The 24,134-nt window shown below is 42.1% G+C and overlaps 1 protein-coding gene across 1 annotated transcript in view; it reads left to right on the plus strand.

Annotated features, from left to right (window-relative positions):
* tpk1 (thiamin pyrophosphokinase 1) overlaps positions 1–24,134 on the plus strand; it is a 213,176-nt gene that overhangs the window by 65,270 nt on the left and 123,772 nt on the right. Inside the window, exon 3 of the mRNA XM_034182347.1 lies at positions 13,893–13,965. Within this exon, the coding sequence (XP_034038238.1) occupies positions 13,893–13,965 (73 nt within the window). The remainder of the gene's footprint in view (positions 1–13,892; positions 13,966–24,134) is intronic.

A 24,134-nucleotide genomic window follows, 5' to 3' on the forward strand; every position in this document is an offset into this window, starting at 1 on the left:
GATTGGCAACTTCACTGGAAGTGACATGGCTCCGCATGTTTGTAAATTGTTCGACCTATTTTTATTTTTACCAAATAAAGCTACACAGTTTTAATTGTTACTGTCATAACTGCAAGAAAAGTCTCAACTCTAAATAACCAATTTTTTTATTTTATTTTTTAACTATCAAGTAATCAAAGAAAATAGCACAGCGCTGTTTCATATTTCATTTTGTTTCATGTACACATTACTTTTCATGCTTTTTTATTATTATAATGTTAATCAAGAAATTATCTCAAGAACAAGAGATAAGTTATGGCTTTAATTTACAGATGAACATCAAAAGATTTATAAAGAATCGTTTTTATTATTGTTATTAAAACTATGTTAATTGCAAATGTTCTAATGTACGAAAAGCTTTTTTAACTTAAAAATGCATTAATCAGAAATTAATATTGAAGTAAAAACATAATTATTAGGATTTTAACGCGAGATGATAAATAGCTCCAAAGCTCCTGCTGAAACTCAGAAGTAAGTGAAGATTTAACAAGTTGGTGCATCAGTGTGCCATAAATACTCCCGTTGTTCCATCTGAATTGACACAGAATTATTGTTGAATTGCCATTTCCTTTGTACTTTTCTGAACCACAATGTTTTTTTTTGTTTTTTGTTTTTTTGGTGGTGGGGATTAAAGGCCAGTAGCACAATACAAGTTGTGTGAAAAGACGGGTGGAACACTTGACCTGACCCAACAAAAAAAAATTTTTTTTAGGGTTTTTTTTGGTGGGTAAATACACCTGAAAATGCACCAGAATGGATCTGAGATTTCATAATTTTCTGGGGGGGAACTCCCAGACCCCCTGCCAGGGGCTTCGGGTCTTTGGCCATTGCCAAAAACTTTCAGGTTTTTTTTTTTTCATGTCCCACTTTCATCACTGATAGACAAACACAAATGCACAAACACACGCAAAGGTCACAGTCGTCGGCGCCACCCGGCACCCAGACAAACTGGCAGTAAAATGCTCTATTTCCCGTCCAAATTAAAGTGTCAGTTAATATTAATGTGGAAGTGAAGGACTGTCAGCCACGGCGCACGCCAGACACATAAACATGCACACAAACGCCATTTATGTTCGCGCACGCAGGCACAATTGCAGAATTTAGAATCTCGCCTGGTCAATTACTGTCAGTCGACAGAGGTGTGCACACAGGTCACAAACGTGCGAAGCCGTGATCAGACCCAACGCCACGTCGTGTCCCATCTGTCACATGAAGGTTATTTCTGAGATTCCCGAGTACTGAATTATATGAAGGGCTGCACATGTGCACATGATTACTTTGAGATGGATGTTTGTGTGTTTAAAGACGAAATGATCTGTCAATTTGTCAGTCTATTGAAAAACTATTTTATTATGTTAATAACTGTTTCATAGTTTCTCATCTGTCAAGGAAATAAAATGTGGATTTCATCTTCTTTCACCATCTCTGATGTGAGCTTTTTCTCCTTTTCTCTCTCCAAGGAGGAGGTGTTGTTTGTTTGGATGTTTGGTTTGCTGGTTTGGTTCCTGTATTATTCAGAATGTTTTCATCCTTGAAACTTTGAGGAAAGATTGATCATGTTAAGAGGGAGAATCCATTAACCTGCTGGCAACAGTCAAGATTCAATTTCGTCTCATTTATCTGCTCTGTGCCCAGTCATACCGCCGTGCAGGTGCAGACATAAACTCACAGTGGCGGCTTTAGTTCACAGGTCAGAGCGCGTCACTGAGTGATTACACAACAGTGCTTTAACATCTCACGGAGAACTCAACCAGAAGTAGTGCTTTGCTAATGAACTGCCATACTGTGGAACTGCCTTTAAAGTTCAGTGTTTCATTCCCAACTCTTTGTCAAATGATCAGATTTTAGAAATGTTTCTTTGCTAACCCACTGAAATTTTCTTCATGCTTGAAGTTACCAAAAACAAGCTGAAATTTTAAAGCTACAGTGTGTTGGATTTAGTGCCATCTGGTGGTGAAGTTGCATATTGCATGTTGATGTCGCCGGCTATGATTTTGTTTCCCTTCAAGTTTACATGTCTTTGAGGGTGGAAAGTCATGCTTCCTGGCCTTCTGTTGTGATGAGCAATCTGTATGATCCTCCATTTCACAAAATTAGAGTTCTCAAACTTGCACTAGCTAGTCAGCCTGCACTAGCAAGCAGCCAATCTCCTCTTGTTTTTTCTTCATTCTTCTGATCATGCTGTAAAGACGGATTAAGTATGTCTGTTTTGGGCTACTGTATAAACATGGCAGCCTCCATAAGGGGGTCAGCTCCCATTAGAGAGGAATGGCTTATTCTGAGTTTGAGAACACTTTGGATCGTTATTGTAGGTAATTACCCTATTTGCATGTCGGAGTGCCTAAGGCATTCCATGTGAAATTCTGTGAGGAGGGGGTGGGCTGGTGGACAGATACTGGCAATATTACATTGTCACAGGTAAGACGCAGGAGAGACAAGAAAAGCATCGTGAAAACTAATTTTTTGCTTTTTACGAAGTGTTGGGGTCATGAAATTGTTTTAGGGTGGGTATTTATTAAGCCTTAATAAAAAATAATTTAATTTTGAGTGGCCGTTGATGCTCAGCTTTGTGCACTCCGAAGCACAGATACAGTATACATTAATGAACAGATGCTATGTTCCATTTCTGCTGATAAGCACCCCAGCGTTCCTCAACTCTGTAACTTTAAAAAGTCATTGTTGCTCATACGTTGCTACATAGTTCCATAAGCCAGTACTTTTTTTTTTTAACTCTTCATGCCACTTTCTTGGAATTTGCAAGAATTGTTCTGCACTATGAGATTGTAACTTCAAAAATGGTTGGCCTACAATTGTATATTTGTACATCATGTCGAGATGAAAATTGTTTTTGAAAAATCCTTTCATGCTTTAGAGCTCACTCTGTCTTCCCCCTGAAATGCAGCAGTTTGTTCAAAATTTTAAATTTAATACTCAGAGTATTTTCTCAGCAGCTGTATTCATGCCTGAAATAAGTCAAACTTGTTTACAAATGCGTCAAGTGCATTTCACTCATACATTGTAAAGTCTTCAGAAAATGTTAATTTCAAAATTTTAAAATAAACTTGCTGTGATGTGCTTGGTGCAGACCCCAAATGACACCATCATATCTTTGTTTATTTACACTACGAAGCTGATTGTTCCTGCATTCACTTGCCTATGTCTCTTTGGAAAAGTGAGGAAGATGTCCTCATCTTTTTTGAAGCTTGCGTGCACTGTAGTAAACAGTGTCTCAAATTTTAAAGATAATAGAACTCAGAAATTGTAGCATGTAATAAGTAAATGGCGACACATGGTGGAATAGTGGTTAGCACTGCTGCCTGACAGCAAGAAGGTCTCGGGTTCCAAATAAATTTACCACTGGGCCTGGAGAAATTTATTTGTTCCCACCCACCATTAACATATCTGCTGATGACACTCAGAATTCTGGCTTTAAGATCAGCCTACCTTATGACATCATTTAGACCTATACTTCGTGACAGTCCTGGTAGATGTGTGTTTATCAGTCTGCAGATTTGCAATAGGTGTATATTGCCCAAAAAAGTGTTCTTGTGTTGGTCCTGCTGTATCTTATCGGTATAAATGGTGATGCTGAAGAGGGAGGGATGGAGTAATCCTCCTCTATCTCTTTCTTCAACGGACCGAAACATTGCTCTCGCCTTTTGCTGGGGAGCAAATGCACAAACAAACGCACACAATAATGCTGCTCAACCAACCATGGTGTTATAATGTCAGACCTGTTAATACCTCTGGATAGCAGCAACGCCATCCCGCCGCGGTCCTGCTGCTGACGCGCAAACACGCGTTCACATAAATGGAATAAACAAACAGCTATCGCTCTGTTTTCTGACAGGATTAGTTCTCAGTAGTGCTGGTAGATTTTTGGCTGGAACCCATCTGCAACAGACCCTGTTAATTCTTCCATCCTGGGAATGCAGTTTGTCTAAAAACGCTGTTGTTTTTGGATGAAAGGATTAGGAAATTTAGATTCAGAACACAAAGTCGCTGTGCATGTTGCCAGCCACCCAGTTTAATTTGCAGTTGTAATCCCCTTAATTGCTTGTATTAACATGGTATTTCTACTAACGTGAATGTAGTTAAGTCTTAATTATTTCATTATTTTGTTTGTTGATCATGGCCTTTTTTGTTGGAGGTAATTTAATTAAATTGGGAGCTACATCAGAATACGATTGGGTGAAATAATTGGAGCCATTGTTTTCATTCTTTTTTTTTTTTTTTGTCCTTCTGATTTGTAATCATTTGTGGAAACATAACCTTGTAAGGTTTTCACATTCCCATCCATGTCGTGATGGGACATAAGCACCGCCGTGGACGGGATGAAATAGCACCACTGCATCTGTCACTACCTTCAACAGACATGAAGAGAATTTCACCTGTCAAAAAGATGTGGTTTGAACAGGTTTTCCTTCACAGTGTACACTAGGACTGGGAAGACGCACTTTACCTCCCGATTGCAGTATTGCAGTTCTTAGGAAATGTGATACTACAAGTATTGCAATATGATTAGGGATGGGTATTGATAAGATTTTATCGATATCGATGCCATTATCGATTCTGCTTATCGATCCAATTCCTTATCGATTCCCTTATCGATACTTCTTTTGAATTTTCTGTATACTAAAAGTAGGCATGCGTCAGGAAAGGTATCCGGTGTAAAACTTGTGCCAAATCAACATGCAGATCCACCTCAAATCTGCTGAGGCGACCCTAAGTGAAAAACAAGGGAGCAGCCAAAGGGACTTACTTTTATAGTTTGCATATCATATTGTTGGTTTTTTTCATTGACATGAATATTTGATAATTAGTTAAAACAATTCCTGAAGTAAATGTCCTGCTACTGACTCTTTGAAATCCTCAAAGATGGCTGCATAAAAAAGTGTTTAAAAAGTTTGTCTGCTATAGCGCATCAGGCAGGTGAACTCTTCTTGCTATCTTTGTTTAAAATTTTATTTGATCTGCTTTAAAGTTGGAGGACAGTCAGCACTGCCACTCCTGAATTATAGCACATCAGGCAGGTGAATTCTTCTTGCTCTTTATGTTTAAAGTTTTCTGTGCCCTACCTTAAAATTGCACAGCAGTCAACACTGCCAGGCCTGAATACTATTTCCTCTGCAACTCGTGGAGAGCTTCTGTACACAGTGGGGAGACAACATGCATGCCCAAAAAATGTGAAGAAGCACCATATCTCACATTACAGCCATGTGGCTGTATTTTTTTTATTATTATTATTAGTTAAATACTACAGAATCAGCCTCCTGAAAAAACTACACCTAAGGTATAATTCATCAGTCGTAAATCGGTAAACATTTTACAAGCGGTAGACATTGTCCATCTCTGTCTTCTTAGGACGCAGGTCCAAGTCAGTGCTAATAACAGGACACAGGTTATTAATGCTGTCAGGGGCCTTTACATTGAACAACTGTTGTGGGACATGGACAGGACAATTGGAGCTGTGAATGTCACCAGGACCTGATTTACTGTTGAAACTGGTGCAAACCCATCTGCTTCATGACTTCATATGTCGTGTTTTTTCTGTTACAACTGGTCAAAATGAAATTAAGTGAAGCCTGTTACATGTATTAGTTTGATTTTCATTTAAGTACACAAAAACCTATGGGCTTTACATTGTCCACCACATGCAACATTCAATTCAATTTATTTAATTTATGTGGCGCCAAATCACAGCAAAGCTGCCTCAAAGCACTTCACACAAGTAAGGTCTAACCTTAATAACCCCTAGAGCAAGCACACAGACAGTGCTAAGGAAAAATTCCCTGTAATGATATTGAGGAAGAAACCTCAAGCAGACCAGAATCAGGGGGAGAAAGATGAAGGTTTGGGAAAGGACATATGTCATCAGTAGGCGTATACTGTGCCCCAACTTGAATGGACAATTTGAAAGTGGGCAGGTCTTGAGCAGAGAGAAATTGATCTCATGCATAGTTTTTAACCACACAGTAGCCTACTATTCCATTGTTGAACCAACTAACTTCAGACTGAAACTACTCCTTCATGTGAAATGGAAATTTGGCACACACGGACACAGAAGCCTATAATCCCTTTGAAGTTGCCTCGCGCTGTTGGTGGCGTTCTTCAGTAGTCTCCTTTTTGCACAGTCACTCAGTTTTTGAGAACTGCCTACTCCACACAGATTTAGCATAGAGTACCATACTGTTTGTATTTGTTAATAATTGATGTAAATAAAGTTCAAGACAGCTTCAGTGACTTGGAAATGTACATGTATCTATCCCCTAACTTGTCTACAGAAAACTAGCAAGAAAACTGATGTTTTGCATGTGTTATAGCAAAGCGCACCCCATCATCTTGGCTTTGATATTTTTATTTATTTTATATCAAGTTGTAGAGATTTGCATTCAATTTGAGTTTAAGGAGCATAATTTTCATTTCTTTTTAACGGAGAGAAGCCTGAATTCCCTTTTGTGTTTCAAATGGCAAAAACAAATTAAGAATAAGAAGAAATTTATTAATCCCAAAGGAAACATTGCTTTTTTTGCATTGCATTTTTGCATTGTATTGCACATAGCTCTGAGTAACTGAAAAACTCTGATCATTATGTATTCATTCTGCAGAAGGGGAGGAGTTATACAGTCTGATTGCCACAGGTAGGAAGGACCTCCTGTGGTGTTCTGTTGAGCACCTCGGTGGCCTCAGTCTTTGGCTGAATTGCTCTGATAGGACATCAGTGTGGCATGCATGGAGTGGGAGCTATTATCCTGAATGGTGAGCAGTTTTCTCAACATCCTCCTCACCAACACCTCCACCACAGATGCCATTTCCACCCCCAGGACAGAGCCAGTCCTCCTGATGAGCTTGTTGAGTCTGTTCATGTCAGCTGCCTTTAGCCTGCTGCACCAGCACACTCCAGCGCATAAGGTGACCTGGAGATCACTGAGTGATAAAACATCTGCAACATATTTCTGCAGACATTGAAAGATCTGAGCCTCTCGAGGAAGTGCAGTCAGCGCTGACCTTTCTTATACACAGCATCTGTATTTACAGTCCAGTCTCGTTTGTTGTCTATGTGGACACCCGGGTACTTGTAGTAGTCCACAATGTCTACCTCAGTTCCATTAATGGTAACCGGGTTCAGACTGGTCTTTCATCTTCTGAAGTCCACCACCAGCTTCTTTGTCTTAGATACGCTGAGCTGCCGGTGGTTGAGTCCACACCACTTTACAAACCTGTACACTCCTGTACTCAGCCTCCTGGTCACTGCCAATGCAGCCCACAATGGCAGAGTCATCTGAAAACGTCTGCAGGTGGCAGGACTGTGACCAGAACCTGAAGTCTGAGGTGAAGAGTGTGAACAAAAAATGTGTAAACGACCAAAGGTGTCAATTCTTTTGCAAAGCACTGTAGATCAAGTGTCTTGTCTGTGGACACAGACAGTGTAACTGGGAAAAGAACCAATGTCATCATATTTGTAGCTCAACTCCTTAAGCCCTGGTCCCACCAAATAATGAACAGTGAATAATGAGCCACGCAGCTTGCTTTTTTTTGTATGAGACGGGGTATTTAACAATCGTGGGAGAATAATGGCTCTGAGACGCTCTTAGAGGCAGAATATTCAGCTAACGAGGCTCATATCTGAGTGTGGCGCTAATTTCAAGAAGTTCAAAATTTAGCAAGAACAGCGTGGGGCAGTTTGTGTGCAGGGTACTATGAGGACAAACAAGAATTTTAGAGGCATGTTTGTGGTGAGGACGAGGCTGTTAAAAGCCCATTATCTGAGCACCTGGCAGCTATGAGGACCGGACAGGCTATTTTGCTTCCGCCCTCTGTGTCAGGGTGTGAGGTCGCTCTGTTTTGCTTTGCTTTGTCTTTATCTGTTTGGTTGCTGTTCTGTTTGTCTTTTCCTTTGTGTGATCTTTTTCTGTGTCTCTCTTGGTGGTGGGTGTGTCTCTGCTTTCTGGACCATGCCCCCGTTCTGGGCTCCTCCCCGCGCACCTGCTGTCTATCTGCTGCTAATCACCTGGATGTATATATACTGCTCATTTTGCTCTGTTTCCTCGCCAGATTGATGCGCCCTGTGCCTTCACTCCAGCCTTCGATTCTGTATTCCTTGTTCTGCCAGCCTCATTGTGTTCTCGACCTCCAGCCTGTTTATTCCGACCTTGTCTAAGCCTGATGTTTTTGGTACTGTTGCTGTGTTTTTTGGACTGCCTTCTCGTGTACCGACCATTGCTATTTTCTTCAATAAAGTCTTCCAACCAGAGCTACCTGAGTGAGCCTTGCATTTGTGTCCAAACCATACTTCCTGTCAGATCAATCTGGCCAACAATGGACGCAGCAGGCTCAGATCCCTTTCAGCTGGCAGTACGTCACCACAGTCAGCAGCTTACACAGCAGGAAGACCAACTTGCTGCACTCAGCTCCGGGTTTAGCGAACTCGCTAAACGCCAGGACGCATTTATGTCTTCCATCACCGAGCAGATGAGTCAGTTACTGACACAACTCAGCCCTCAGGCTTCGTTGGATGCGGCCACTGCTGGTTCCAGTCCACCTCCACCAGCGCCGACAGCCGCCTCACCAGCATCTATTTCAGCGCCAGTGGTGTGCAACCAGCTATCGCAACCTGAACACTTTTCAGGCGAGACCGGAGACGTCAGACCTTTCATTACGCAGTGTGAACTCCACTTTGAACTGATGTCAGCAATGTTTCCAACCGATAGAGCCACGATTGCTTATATGATTACTCACCTGACTGGTCGCGCTGCAGTTTGGGCCACTGCTGAGTGGGGTCATCAGTCACCAGCCTGTGCTTCTCTCTCAACGTTCACCACCGCCCTCGAACAAGTATTCCAGCACACGGCTCCAGGGCGCGAGGCAGCGCACTCACTCATGAGGCTAAAGCAGGGTAGCCGCCGGGTCACAGATTACTCCATTGACTTCTGCATTTTTGCAGCCAAAAGTGAATGGAACCCAGCGGCTCTTCGAGACGTCTTCTTCCAGGGTCTGTCCGCTGACATTCAAGATCAGCTCGTAGCGGTTGATTTACCAGATGACTTGGATAGCCTGATAGCGCTGGACATCCGCACGGACCATCGTCTGCAGGACTGCCCACGACGAGGAAGCCGCTATCCGGATCAACACGACGACACGCCTCCTAACCGGCCTCCCTCCTCCTCCCACGCTCGGCTCGACCCTCCACCACACAGTGCTGAGAAACCCATGCAGTTGGGACGCACACATCTTTTCCCAGTGGAGCTACAGCGCCGCCATGACGGCGGACTCTGCTATTACTGTGGACAGTCAGGACACTTGATTTCTAATTGTCAAGCCAGGGGTGCCACCATGCGGATAAGATCAGAAGTGCGGGTGAGTCTTAATTACATTTCAGCTGTTTCAACTCAGAATATTATTCCAGCCAAATTAATTAATCTGACCACTCCACTATAACCGTATTGGCTTTTGTTGACTCTGGTTCTGATGCTAATCTAATCTTATCCTCTCTCGCCAGGTCCCTTCACCTTAAGATGTATAAGGTCTCACGTCCACTGGTGGTACGTGCCGTGGACACCGCACTCAGTCGATTAAAATGATAGTTTCTCACATACACTCTGAATCCATTAGTTTTCATGTACTAGATAAAATGACTCACCCAATCATTCTGGGGCACCCCTGGTTACAACGTCATGGGCCCAACTTTGATTGGGTAAAGTGTGAAATCGTTTCATGGAGTCCGGCATGTAATAATGTATGTCTGAACAACACCATCTGCACTTCTCAGGGGTCCAGTCCAGACCTCACTGGAGTTCCTGAATGTTACCATGATCTGGCAGCCGTTTTCAGTAAAGCCAAAGCTAAATCATTACCTCCACATCGCGACTATGATTGCGCTATCGAGCTCCTTCCCGGGGCATCTCCGCCATGCGGAAAACTCTTTTCTCTTTCAGCTCCTGAGCGTAACGCTATGAATGAATATATTTAGGAGTCCTTGGTGGCGGGTTTGATTCATCCTTCTTCATCCCCCGCATGGGCGGTTTTTTTCTTTGTTGAAAAGAAGGATAAGACACTCCGCCCCTGCATCGATTACCGGGGCTTAAATGACATAACAATTAAGAACCGTTTCCCGCTCCCGCTAATCTCCTCTGCATTTGAGTTATTAGAAGGGGCCACGATCTTTACCAAACTTGATCTGTGCAACGCGTACCACCTAGTCATGATTAAACAAGGTGACGAATGGAAGATGGCCTTTAACACCCCCTCGGGACATTATGAATATCTTGTAATGCCATTTGGACTCACGAATGCACCTGCCGTATTCCAGAATCTGGTCAGAGACATGCTACGGGATTTTCTTAATAGATTTGTCTTTGTTTATTTAGACGACATTCTAATATTTTCCCATGATCTGGCCACGCACACACACCATGTTCGTCTGGTATTACAGACCTTATTACAAAACGAACTTTTTGTAAAGGCAGAAAAATGTGAATTTCACAGATCCACAATTTATTTTCTTGGTTTCGTGATCTCCGCACATGAAATTAAAATGGATCCTGCTAAAGTGACGGCGGTTCAGGAGTGGGCAGTTCCCACATCCCGCAAGGAGGTTCAGCGATTTTTAGGTTTCGCCAACTACTACCGCAAGTTCATCTGGGGTTTTAGTTCCATTGCAGCTCCCCTGCATGCCGCGACCTTGACCCGCCGCTCGTTGTTCTGGACGCCGGAGTGTGACGAGGCATTTAGAGTCCTAAAGAATCGCTTTACCGCGGCCCCCGTGCTGCTCCTCCCTGACCCCGCTCGGCAGTTTGTGGTTGAAGTCGATGCCTCCAGTGTGGGTGTGGGGGCGGTCTTGTCAGAATCCCTCTGACAACCGGCTGCATCCATGTGCCTTTTTGTCAAAGAAGCTGTCCCCAACAGAACAGAATTACGGCATCGGTGACCGTGAAGTGTTAGTGGTAAAAGTGGCTTTGGAGGAGTGGTGGCACTGGCTCGAGGGGGCACAATACCCGTTCATAGTCTACACAGACCATAAAAATCTTGAATACCTCCACACCGCAAAACGTCTTAACTCCCGTCAGGCCCGTTGGGCAGTATTTTTCAGTCGTTTTAATTTCACCTTGTCCTACCACCTGGGCTCAAAGAACGGTAAACCAGACGCTCTATCTCATCAGGGGGAGCCTGTTGACGCGTCGTTAGAGCCGGAGTAGGTTTTACCCCCCTCCTCTTTTGTGGCCGCCCTTACTTGGGACATCGAGTCTCGTATCAAATCAGCTGTGGGGGATGTGCCCATTCCAGCTGGGTGTCCACGGGGAAAGCTTTTCATTCTTTCGGCCCTCAGGGGTGAAACCATCCGCTGGTGACATGAAACCTGTATGTTTTGTCACCCGGGTATTAGGAAGACCTTGTTCATTGTGCAGCAGAGGTTTTGGTGGCCTGGCCTAGTCAAATATGTCTCAGAATATGTGGCTGCCTGTCAATTTTGTCCGATGCACAAATCGTCCATTCAACTGCCCGCTGACGCCATACAGCCGTTACCTATTCCAGTTCGCCCATGGTCCCACATCGCGATGGATTTTTGTGACCGGGTTTCCACCCTCCAAGGGGCATACGGTGGTCTTGACCGTCGTTGACCGCTTATCTAAAATGGTCCATTTTATACCTGTGAGCAAACTTCTGTCGGCTAAAGAAAATGCAGTGGTGATGTTGAATCACATCTTCAAGTTACACGGGTTGCCTCAGGATATTGTGTCAGACCGGGGCCCGCAGTTCGTGTCCCATTTTTGGAGGGAGTTTTGCCGTCTCCTCGGGGTCACATCCAGTTTGACCTCGGGCTACCATCTACAGGGCAGGCAGAGCGGTTAAATCAGGAGTTGGAGAAAGGGCTTCGGTTGCTAGCGTCGCATCATCCCACTTCCTGGTCCGATCAACTCCCTTGGATAGAACTCGCACATAACAGTTTGCCCTCCACTTCCACCGGTTACTCTCCATTCCACGTGGTCTTTAGTCATCAGCCCGCACTCTTCTCCTCTGTCGACCTTAACTCCCCGGTCCCTACAGCGCTTAGTCTGATCCTCCGTTGCCAACGAACCTGGGAGCAGGCATGGAAAATTCTGCTGCATTCCACGGCATCATATAAAGCGTCCGCTGATCATAAAAGGTCCACGGCTCCATCTTACGTCGTGGGCCAGAAGGTATGGCTATCCACTCGTCACCTTTCCCTTTTTGGTGTGCCCCGGAAATTGGATCCCAGGTTTGTTGGTCCATTCCCGATCTCCAGAGTTATCAACCCTGTCTCGGTTCATCTTTGTCTTCCCCGGTCCATGTGTGTCCATCCGACGTTTCACGTCAGTTGTGTCAAACCCGTTCAGTCGAGCGTTTTGTGTATAATGGATCAGAGGAACTCCACTGTGTATGCGCACTGACACAATGACTGGCACTCAAAACGAGCATTTACGCGAAATGCCAGCTCAGTAACAGACAAACACAAAGTTAAAAGTTGGATCATGGTGTGAAAATGACTGTGTTTAAGGCCGCGGAAGAATAAAAGTTAGCTAAGCCCCGGAAGAAATGAAGCCAGCGAGAAGGAGTGCAGAGGCGACTGTCCAGGAATGCAAAACGAGAGCACGCAAAGGAGCGATTTTGCAGACATTAACGGACAAACACAAAGTTAAAAGTTGGATCACAGTGCCAAAATGACTGTGTAAGCCACGGAAGAAATAAAGCCAGTGAGAGAAAGTGCAGAGGTGACTGTGCAGGAACCTGTGGTTCGGTTCTAGCTGGTCTGGTGCATTTAATGACTCTGGAACACAGGTGAACAGCAGCCTGGCGCACGGCTGTACTGGTCTATTTTGGACTGCGTTTAAAAAATGTGACTACATCTTGAATGGATGCTGTGAATTGAAAACCCACACTTTAAAGGGACCAAGTGTGGGAGGGCTGGAGGTTTGGACCAAACCCATGCATAAACGTGCACCAACGTTGCGTTACATGGCACTACATGCGTGGCTTGACATGGATCATATGCGGCGACACGAGCCATTCGAGGCTGGACGGGGCTCAAGTGACAGGTCGGTCGTGGCTCACTAGAGGCTGATACGTGGCACGTGTGAGGTACATAGAGGCTTATGGAGGCACCTTAGTAACGGATATGTGATAGATTAAAATAATCGCTGACACACCCATGCGTGGCTCATTATTCTTGGCTTATTATTCGGTGGGACCGAGGCTTTACCCACTGAGCTACTTGCTCAACATCTATAACTAAGTTACACAATTTATGGTATAAAAATCCTGTGTAGCGTCTAGCGTGGCAACATTTATGTGAAGTTAACAAAATGCAAAGTGTGACGTTAACAATTTTTATGTTTGTCTTTTAGAGTGAAAAAGCGATATTCTTGGGGATTCCAACCTGCTTGCCCTAAGTTCCATCAGAGCTAATTTTTGGGGCCATGTGACACATAATTGCTTAGAGAAATGAGATCATTAGATTAGCTAAACATTAACAAAAATGTCTTTTTTTCTCATTTGAGGTGCGTTTAAAAAATAGCCGTGCATTTCAAGCACAGACCCAAAATAAGAACTAGAAAAGTTAATGGTTTCGCTCTTCCCGCCTTGGTTTCACATCTGTTTGTGTATGTTTGTGTGTGTGATGAGGCTGAGATCAATGCCACAGAGAATCACCCTGTCAGTCTCCACGTCTGCTTGTCTTCCCCCAGCGGTGTCACTCTTTTCCCTCGCTGCACAGATCAAAGAACTGACACGTACCCCGATGTCCCCCTCTTCTTTCTCACTTTCTGTCTCTGTCTTTCCTGCAATCTTAACCTCGTCTCTCTGTCACTCACCATCTCTGTCTTCCTTTCATCCAGTTTTCTGCCCGACTATATCAGCGGGGATTTTGATTCCATTACTGCCGAGGTCAAAGCTTTTTATGCAGACAAGGTGAGTGGAAGAACAGCTCCAGTGCACACTCAGACTGAACCAGTGCGTGCATACACACATACACACACACATAAACATCAAATCAATATGGCTGATTTTAAAACTATGCACAAAACTTTATATTTAACATTTCTGAGGCACAGCATCATTTTTCGAGAGAGGTCTTCAGAAGTTTGACTTGGGTGCCCGACATTAACGCTCAGTTCGTTATAGTGAGAAAACCACCTGCTGCTCTCTCAGATTTTACAGAAGCAAAAATTAAATTGGAAAATATCCAACCAGTTTGACTTGTTTGATCAGTCACATTAAAATCAAAGCTACAGGGACAGTGGAGTGCAGACCTCCACTTAGGCCTAACAGACCCTTCATTCATACGACACTTTTCAAGGGGACCTGTGGGATTTTTCAGCCTTGCCTCTATTTTAGATGTTGTTGGGTACAACTATTTACTTGGATCAGAAATGATGATATTCAGTCCAGTATTGAATTACAACCCTAACACCATCATTAGCAAAACAGCTGTAGAATGTAAACCTGTGGGGTAACCTAAAAATCTCACACAAAACTGCTTCTTGTCGCCACTGAATTAGCAAAAACCTTCATGGTCAAAGTGGTTTACAGTGATGCCTCACATTCACACACACACACCAATGTCCAGGTGCTTTCATGCAAGGCACTCAACTGTACACCAGGAGCAACTTGGGAATTAAAGATCTTGCCCAAGGGCCCTTGATGGTTTTTCAACCTGACAGGGATTTTGAACCAAGAATCCTCTGGTCACAAGTCCACCACTTTAACCACTTGGGCATCACCTCCCCAAAACAACACAATATACAGTTTTTACAGTATGGATGATCAGTGTTTGTCCTGAATGAAAAGTTGAACCCCAAAATATGGAAAAATAGATCACACTTTGACACATTCTGGAGTTACTAGGAGTTTAACAGTTAACTAATATAAATCGATAATTGATTTTAAAGTAATAGATACAGCAACACAGTGCATGGCCTCTGAATCTATCTCAGTGTACAATGAACTGGTTGGTGGTTGCTATTTGTGCTATACTAACAGCAGCTAGCTTTGTTTTCTGGACTTTTTCTGTGCTGCACTTTCGGCTACTGTATGTGGAGCTTCACCTAGTGGTAAACAATGGCTGCAGCACAATAACAAAAAAACCTGAAAAACGCCCTTGCTTTTTCACGAAATACTGTATGTATTTAAAAGTAAGCGATGCCACTTGTTTGGCTTATTTTAATTTATGATGAAAATGAATGACAGCATTAAACAAAAAAGGTGTCTGATCACATCATGTCACACAGAATCGAATCGCAAGAAATTGTTCCATCATAAAAAGTACCCTTCCCGAATTGCATTATAGCCCATGTGACTTGATATGTGTTTTATTGTTTTATAAAGGAAAGATGCACTCCTCTGAGAGTTACCTTTAAAAACTGAAACAACCCTGGAATAGTCCTAGCCCACTCCAAGTCCAGTTTGCAATATTTTATATCACTGTTTCTCAACAAAATGCAATACATGAAAAGCTTGAGTTTTTCAGACCAAAATAAGTCCAACCATATTATATTTTTTAAAGCCACAGCCTGAATTAAAATCTAAAAATATTATGTCCTTATTTCTGAGAGGGCTTTAAATTTTAAAGTCCTTCACTGTCATTCAACAGTGAATGAGCAGTTCATGCTGTTGATTGTTTGGTGGGATCAGGTTTAGTTTAGATACGGCAACGGCCACAGATTCATATGTGAAAAATCTATGAGCTGTCCCATGTGAAGTTGAAGACTTATCGTTTTTCACAACTGTAGGTTGTGCTTGTCAAGAGAAACTACTGTCCGTCCATCCTTCTGTCCGTCCGCCCCTCCGTCCGTCCATATGGCAAAACATTCCGTGTCCTGAAACTCGAGAACCGTAAAACTCTAAAAATGCATTTATTTTTTATTATTTAATACTGGGTCAAAGTGCCGCCTCCCTGCCAAAAAAAAAAAAAAAAAAAAAAGTCTGAAATTTATACATGCTTTTTTCTCTCACTGCGGTATTGTATCACTTCCTGTTCCGGAGCACAGCAGTGTTTTGCTGTATCTGTTAGCTGTTTAATATGCGTAGTTAGATTGATCTAGATAACTAGATAACGATTTATTTCACAGTGTAATCTTCACATGCCTTAACTAAAGCACCCTCTCTGCTGAATCACCTCTAAATTATTTTCACATTCTTCACTTTGTGTGTTTTTAGGAATCCGCTAGCTTAGTGCAGCTATTAGCTCTTAGCCGGTTTAGCATGGCAGCTTCTCCTGTCTCTCCCGCACTTTTCTGCGCTGGGTGTGAAATGTTTAGTTATTCCTCGGCCTCCTTTAGCAGTAACGGTACTTGTAATAAGTGTAGCTTGTTCGTAGCTTTGGAGGCCAGGCTGGGCGAAGTGGAGACTCGGCTCCGCACCTTGGAAAATCCTACAGTTAGCCAGGCCCCTGTAGTTGGTGCGGACCAAGGTAGCTTAGCCACCGTTAGCTGTCCCCCAGCAGATCCCGAGCAGCCGGGAAAGCAGGTCGGCTGGGTGACTGTGAGGAAGAAACATGGTTCTAAACAGAAACCCCCTGTACACCACCAACCCGTTCACATCTCTAACCATTTTTCCCCACTCGGTGACACACCCGCTGAGGATCAAACTCTGGTTATTGGCGACTCTGTTTTGAGAAATGTGAAGTTAGCGACACCAGCAACAATAGTCAAATGTCTTCCAGGGGCCAGAGCAGGCGACATTGAAGGAACTTTGAAACTGCTGGCTAATGCTAAGCGTAAATTTGGTAAGATTGTAATTCACATCGGCAGTAATGACACCCGGTTACGCCAATCGGAGGTCACTAAAATTAATATTGAATCGGTGTGTAAATTTGCAAAAACAATGTCGGACTCTGTAGTTTTCTCTGGGCCCCTCCCCAATCGGACCGGGAGTGACATGTTTAGCCGCATGTTCTCCTTGAATTGCTGGCTGTCTGAGTGGTGTCCAAAAAATGAGGTGGGCTTCATAGATAATTGGCAAAGCTTCTGGGAAAACTTGGTCTTGTTAGGAGAGACGGCATCCATCCCACTTTGGATGGAGCAGTTCTCATCTCTAGAAATCTGTCCAATTTTATTAAACCCTCCAAACCGTGACTATCCAGGGTTGGGACCAGGAAGCAGAGTTGTAGTCTTACACACCTCTCTGCAACTTCTCTCTCCCTGCCATCCCCCCAATACCCCATCCCCGTAGAGACGGTGCCTGCTCCCAGACCACCAGTAACCAGCAAAAATCTATTTAAGCATAAAAATTCAAAAAGAAAAAATAATATAGCACCTTCAACTGCACCACAGACTAAAACAGTTAAATGTGGTGTATTAAACATTAGGTCTCTCTCTTCTAAGTCCTTGTTAGTAAATGATATAATAATTGATCAACATATTGATTTATTCTGCCTTACAGAAACCTGGTTACAGCAGGATGAATATGTTAGTTTAAATGAGTCAACACCCCCGAGTCACACTAACTGTCAAAATGCTTGAAGCACATGTCGAGGAGGAGGAGTAGCAGCAATCTTCCACTCCAGCTTATTAATTAATCAAAGACCCAGACAGAGCTTTAATTCATTTGAAAGCTTGACTCTTAGTCTTGTCCATCCAAATTGGAAGTCTCAAAAACCAGTTTTATTTGTTATTATCTATCATCCACCTGGTCGTTGCTGTGAGTTTCTTTGTGATTTTTCTGACCTTTTGTCTGACTTAGTGCTTAGCTTAGATAAGATAATTATAGTGGGTGATTTTAACATCCACATAGATGCTGAGAATGACAGCCTCAACACCAGTGATGCCGGTAACGCGTTACTTAGTAACGCGTTACTCTAATCTGACCACTTTTTTTAGTAACGAGTAATCTAACGCGTTAATCTTTCCAAATCAGTAATCAGATTAAAGTTACTTCTCCATGTCACTGTGCGTTACTATTATTTTTCATTGTGGGTCGATAGCAGCATTAAACTTGGTCTGTGGGCAGGAGGTCGGGGTTCGACTGAACTGCCCACTTTCAGCGAGCTGTGAGCTTTTCATCCGCGTTTTTTTGCAGCTGCTCGACTCGTCCTCACCTCTTAAAGCGCGGTGATCAGCACACCTGCACTGAGCTTTACAAAGACATTTTTATACTTTTTTCCCTCCTTTATTTAGAATTCTGAGCTGAGCCGCTCTGTATCGTCTCGTTAAAAACAGCTGATCCTCCGCGACGCGTCAACAACTAACACTGTTTTCCACTCAAATGCACCTAAACTCTCTTTCTGAGGACCACATGATGTGAAAACGCAATAAAATTTTCTTACCTGTAAATCTGGTCCTGTTTTCTGCATAAATAAATGTTATCCATTCTTTGTGCTCAAACGCCAAAGCAGGGGCGAATCCAGATGGAATGGGGGCGTGGGGCAAGGATGTGCCCCCCTCCCCCACAACACCCCTAGATTAAAGGTCCAGTTTTGAAGCCGTTTTGTACTACAACTACTAATACTGCTTAAAATAATAATAGTTTCGACAAGTAAAATGTTTAGAGAATTTAAATGTTAGAAAAATGTTAGAATTTAATAGTTACATTTATAAACAATGTAGGTTTGAAATTGCAAGTTTTACTGTTACAGGCTGTCAACAGTTAAATATGAGGTCAAGAAAGAGGTCTTTATTTTACTTTTTATAAAACAAGTATTTGTTTTCATTGAAGTCAAGAAAGGGTGACTATAAAATGAGTTTTGGCAAAACAGGTATCATTGTCATGTTGACGTGGCAGAGGGTTGTTGTCGGCAGCTGGGGAAAGTAACTAAAAAAGTAACTAGTAATCTAACTTAGTTACTTTTACAACTGAGTAATCAGTAAAGTAACTAAGTTACTTTTTCAAGGAGTAATCAGTAATTGGATTACTTTTTCAAAGTAACTGTGGCAACACTGCTCAACACTGCATTTAATCTATTATTAGACTCAGTTGGCTTCGCTCAAAATGTAAATGAGCCCACCCACCACCTTAGCCACACTTTAGATCTTGTTCTGACATATGGCATAGAAATTGAAGACTTAACAGTATTCCCTGAAAACCCCTTTTTGTCTGATCATTTCTTAATAACATTTACATTTACTTTAATGGACTACCCAGCAGTGGGGAATAAGTTTCATTACAGTAGAAGTCTTTCTGAAAGCGCTGTAACTAGGTTTAAGGATATGATTCCTTCTTTGTTATGTTCTTCAATGCCATATACCAACACGATGCAGAGTAGCTACCTAAACTCTGTGAGTGAGATAGATTATCTTGTCAGTAGCTTTACATCCTCATTGAGCACAACTTTGGATGCTGTAGCTCCTCTGAAAAAGAGAGCCTTAAATCAGAAGTGCCTGACTCCATGGTATAACCCACAAACTCGCAGCTTAAAGCAGATAACCCGTAAGCTGGAGAGGAAATGGCGTCTCACTAATTTAGAAGATCTTCATTTAGCCTGGAAAAAGTCTGTTGCTCTATAAAAAAAAGCCCTCCGTTAAGCTAGGACATCTTACTATTCATCACTAATTGAAGAAAATAAGAACAACCCCAAGTTTCTTTTCAGCACTGTAGCCAGGCTGAGAAACAGTCAGAGCTCTCTTGAGCCGAGTATTCCTTTAATTTTAACTAGTAATGACTTCATGACTTTCTTTGCAAATAAAATTTTAACTATTAGAGAAAAAATTACTCATAACCATCCCAAAGACATATCTTTATGTTCGACTTCTTTCAGTAATGCTGGTTTTTGGTTAGACTCTTTCTCTCCGATTGTTCTGTCTGAGTTACTTTCATTAGTCACTTCCTCCAAACCATCAACATGTCTATTAGACCCCATTCCTACCAGGCTGCTCAAGGAAGCCCTACCGTTAATTAATGCTTCGATCTTAAATATGATCAATCTATCTTTATTAGTTATGTACCACATGTTTTTAAGGTGGCAGTAATTAAACCATTACTTAAAAAGCCATCACTTGACTCAGCTATCTTAGCTAATTATAGGCCAATCTCCAACCTTCTTTTTCTCTCAAAAATTCTTGAAAGGGTAGTTGTAAAACAGCTAACTGATCATCTGCAGAGGAATGGTCTATTTGAAGAGTTTCAGTCAGGTTTCAGAATTCATCATAGTACAGAAACAGCATTAGTGAAGGTTACAAATGATCTTCTTATGGCCTCAGACAGTGGACTCATCTCTATGCTCGTCCTGTTAGACCTCAGTGCTGCTTTTGATACTGTTGACCATAAAATTATATTACAGAGATTAGAGCATGCCATAGGTATTAAAGGCACTGCGCTGCAGTGGATTGAATCATATTTATCTAATAGATTACAATTTGTTCATGTAAATGGGGAATCTTCTTCACAGACTAAGGTTAATTATGGAGTTCCACAAGGTTCTGTGCTAGGACCGATTTTATTCACTTTATACATGCTTCCCTTAGGCAGTATTATTAGAAAGCATTGCTTAAATTTTCATTGTTACGCAGATGATACCCAGCTTTATCTATCCATGAAGCCAGAGGACACACACCCATTAGTTAAACTGCAGGAATGTCTTTCAGACATAAAGACATGGATGACCTCTAATTTCCTGCTTTTAAATTCAGATAAAACTGAAGTTATTGTACTTGGCCCCATAAATCTTAGAAACATGGTGTCTAACCAGATCCTTACTCTGTATGGCATTACCCTGACCTCCAGTAATACTGTGAGAAATCTTGGAGTCATTTTTGATCAGGATATGTCCTTCAATGCGCATATTAAGCAAATATGTAGGACTGCTTTTTTGCATTTGCGCATTATCTCTAAAATTAGAAAGGTCTTGTTTCAGAGTGATGCTGAAAAGCTAATTCATGCATTTACAACCCCTGGCAATAATTATGGAATCACCGGCCTCGGAGGATGTTCATTCAGTTGTTTAATTTTGTAGAAAAAAAGCAGATCACAGACATGACACAAAACTAAAGTCATTTCAAATGGCAACTTTCTGGCTTTAAGAAACACTATAAGAAATCAGGAAAAAAAAAATGTGGCAGTCAGTAACGGTTACTTTTTTAGACCAAGCAGAGGGAAAAAAATATGGACTCACTCAATTCTGAGGAATAAATTATGGAATCACCCTGTACATTTTCATCCCCAAAACTAACACCTGCATCAAATCAGATCTGGTCTTTAGTCTGCATCTAAAAAGGATTGATCACAACTTGGAGAGCTGTTGTACCAAGTGGACTGACATGAATCATGGCTCCAACACGAGAGATGTCAATTGAAACAAAGGAGAGGATTATCAAACTCTTAAAAGAGGGTAAATCATCACGCAATGTTGCAAAAGATGTTGGTTGTTCACAGTCAGCTGTGTCTAAACTCTGGACCAAATACAAACAACATGGGAAGGTTGTTAAAGGCAAACATAGACCAAGCAAGACATCAAAGCGTCAAGACAGAAAACTTAAAGCAATATGTCTCAAAAATTGAAAATGCACAACAAAACAAATGAGGAACGAATGGGAGGAAACTGGAGTCGTCTGTGACCGAACTGTAAGAAACCGCCTAAAGGAAATGGGATTTACATACAGAAAAGCTAAACGAAAGCCATCATTAACACCTAAACAGAAAAAAACAAGGTTACAATGGGCTAAGGAAAAGCAATCGTGGACTGTGGATGACTGGATGAAAGTCATATTCAGTGATGAATCTCGAATCTGCATTGGGCAAGGTGATGATGCTGGAACTTTTGTTTGGTGCCATTCCAATGAGATTTATAAAGATGACTGCCTGAACAGATCATGTAAATTTCCACAGTCATTGATGATATGGGGCTGCATGTCAGGTAAAGGCACTGGGGAGATGGCTGTCATTACATCATCAATAAATGCACAAGTTTATGTTGATATTTTGGACACTTTTCTTATCCCATCAATTGAAAGGATGTTTGGGGATGATGAAATCATTTTTCAAGATGATAATGCATCTTGCCATAGAGCAAAAACTGTGAAAACATTCCTTGCAAAAAGACACATAGGGTCAATGTCATGGCCTGCAAATACTCCGGATCTTAATCCAATTGAAAATCTTTGGTGGAAGTTGAAGAAAATGGTCCATGACAAGGCTCCAACCTGCAAAGCTGATCTGGTAACAGCAATCAGAGAAAGTTGGAGCCAGATTGATGAAGAGTATTGTTTGTCACTCATTAAGTCCATGCCTCAGAGACTGCAAGCTGTTATAAAAGCCAGAGGTGGTGCAACAAAATACTAGTGATGTTTTGGAGCGTTCTTTTGTTTTTCATGATTCCATAATTTTTTCCTCAGAATTGAGTGATTCCATATTTTTTTCCCTCTGCTTGGTCTAAAAAAGTAACCGTTACTGACTGCCACAATTTTTTTTTTCCTGATTTCTTATAGTGTTTCTTAAAGCCAGAATGTTGCCATTTGAAATGACTTTAGTTTTGTGTCATGTCTGTGATCTGCTTTTTTTCTACAAAATTAAACAACTGAATGAACATCCTCCGAGGTCGGTGATTCCATAATTTTTGCCAGGGGTTGTATTTCTTCTAGGCTGGACTATTGTAATTCATTATTATCAGGTTGTCCTAAAAGTTCCATGAAAAACCTTCAGTTAATTCAAAATGCTGCAGCTAGAGTACTGACAGGGACTAGAAGGAGAGAGCATATTTCACCCATATTGGCTTCTCTTTATTGGCTCCCTGTTAATTCCAGAATAGAATTTAAAATTCTTCTTCTTACTTATAAGGTTTTGAATAATCAGGTCCCATCTTATCTTAGGGACCTCATAGTACCATATCACCCCAATAGAGCGCTTCGCTCTCAGACTGCAGTTTTACTTGTAGTTCCTAGGGTTTGTAAGAGTAGAATGGGAGGCAGAGCCTTCAGCTTTCAGGCTCCTCTCCTGTGGAACCAGCTCCCAATTTGGATTAGGGAGACAGACACCCCCTCTACTTTTAACATTAAGCTTAAAACTTTCCTTTTTGAAAAAGCTTATAGTTAGGGTTGGATCAGGTGACCCTGAACCATCCCTTAGTTATGCTGCTGTAGACTTAGACTGCTGGGGGGTTTCCCATGATGCACCCAGTGTTTCTTTTTATTCACCTCTTTTTGCTCTGCATGCACCACTCTGCTTTTAATCACTGATGATTGATCTCTGCTCTCTTCCACAGCATGTCTTTTTCCTGATTCTCTCCCCTCAGCCCCAACCAGTCCCAGCAGAAGACTGCCCCTCCCTGAGCCTGGTTCTGTTGGAGGTTTCTTCCTGTTAAAAGGGAGTTTTCCTTCCCACTGTCGCCAAGTGCTTGCTCATAGGGGGTCGTTTTGACCGTTGGGGTTTTTCTGTAGTTATTGTGTGGCTTTTGCCTTACAATATAAAGCGCCTTGGGGCGACTGTTTGTTGTGATTTGGCGCTATATAAATAAAATTGATTTGATTTTCTTTTTTAAACTGAATTTTGGGTTTCAAGTAGGAAATCTACCAGAAGCCCTGAAATGCTCACTTTGCTTGTTAGATGGCGACAAAAGCTGCTCAAATGTGCAGTAAGGTCTCAACTGTTTATTCATTTGAGAAGTTAACTTTTGGCAAAAATAAGATTGGCTGTCAGCCAAAAATCAAATTACAGTTGTGTTCCTGCCCTTATGGGCAACTTGCACCCCTCTTCCACCGGACACCATTCTATTATAATCCCCACGATCCAGAAAAAGTGTAAAAATGGGATGAAATGGCATACCTCCTATCAGACTGCGTTATAAAGTGCAGACCTGGCAACTGGCTGGCTTATAAAGCACACACTTGGCAGCCAGTTGAAAATGCTGCTTTTGCTTCAAATTGTTACCCTGATGGAGCACAATCAAACAAATATCAAGCTGTACTCACTATTAGTACCCCGTTTAAAGATGTTTGAACATGATTGAAGCTGTTAAGACTACAAGAACCCAGACGTGACCACGTAATGACACCGATTTGGAGAATCGGGATGAAATTTTTGAACAACTCGAAAATGTCACCCCGATTTCAAAACTGATGCAGATGATGGTCGTAACTACTGCAAATACCAACTTTTTTCAAGATTGACAAGCAGTGGATCAATGAGTTACTGTGATGTTTCAAAATGTGCCC

The sequence above is a fragment of the Thalassophryne amazonica genome, chromosome 1 (assembly GCF_902500255.1).
Source record: "Thalassophryne amazonica chromosome 1, fThaAma1.1, whole genome shotgun sequence".
Lineage (NCBI taxonomy): Eukaryota > Metazoa > Chordata > Actinopteri > Batrachoidiformes > Batrachoididae > Thalassophryne > Thalassophryne amazonica.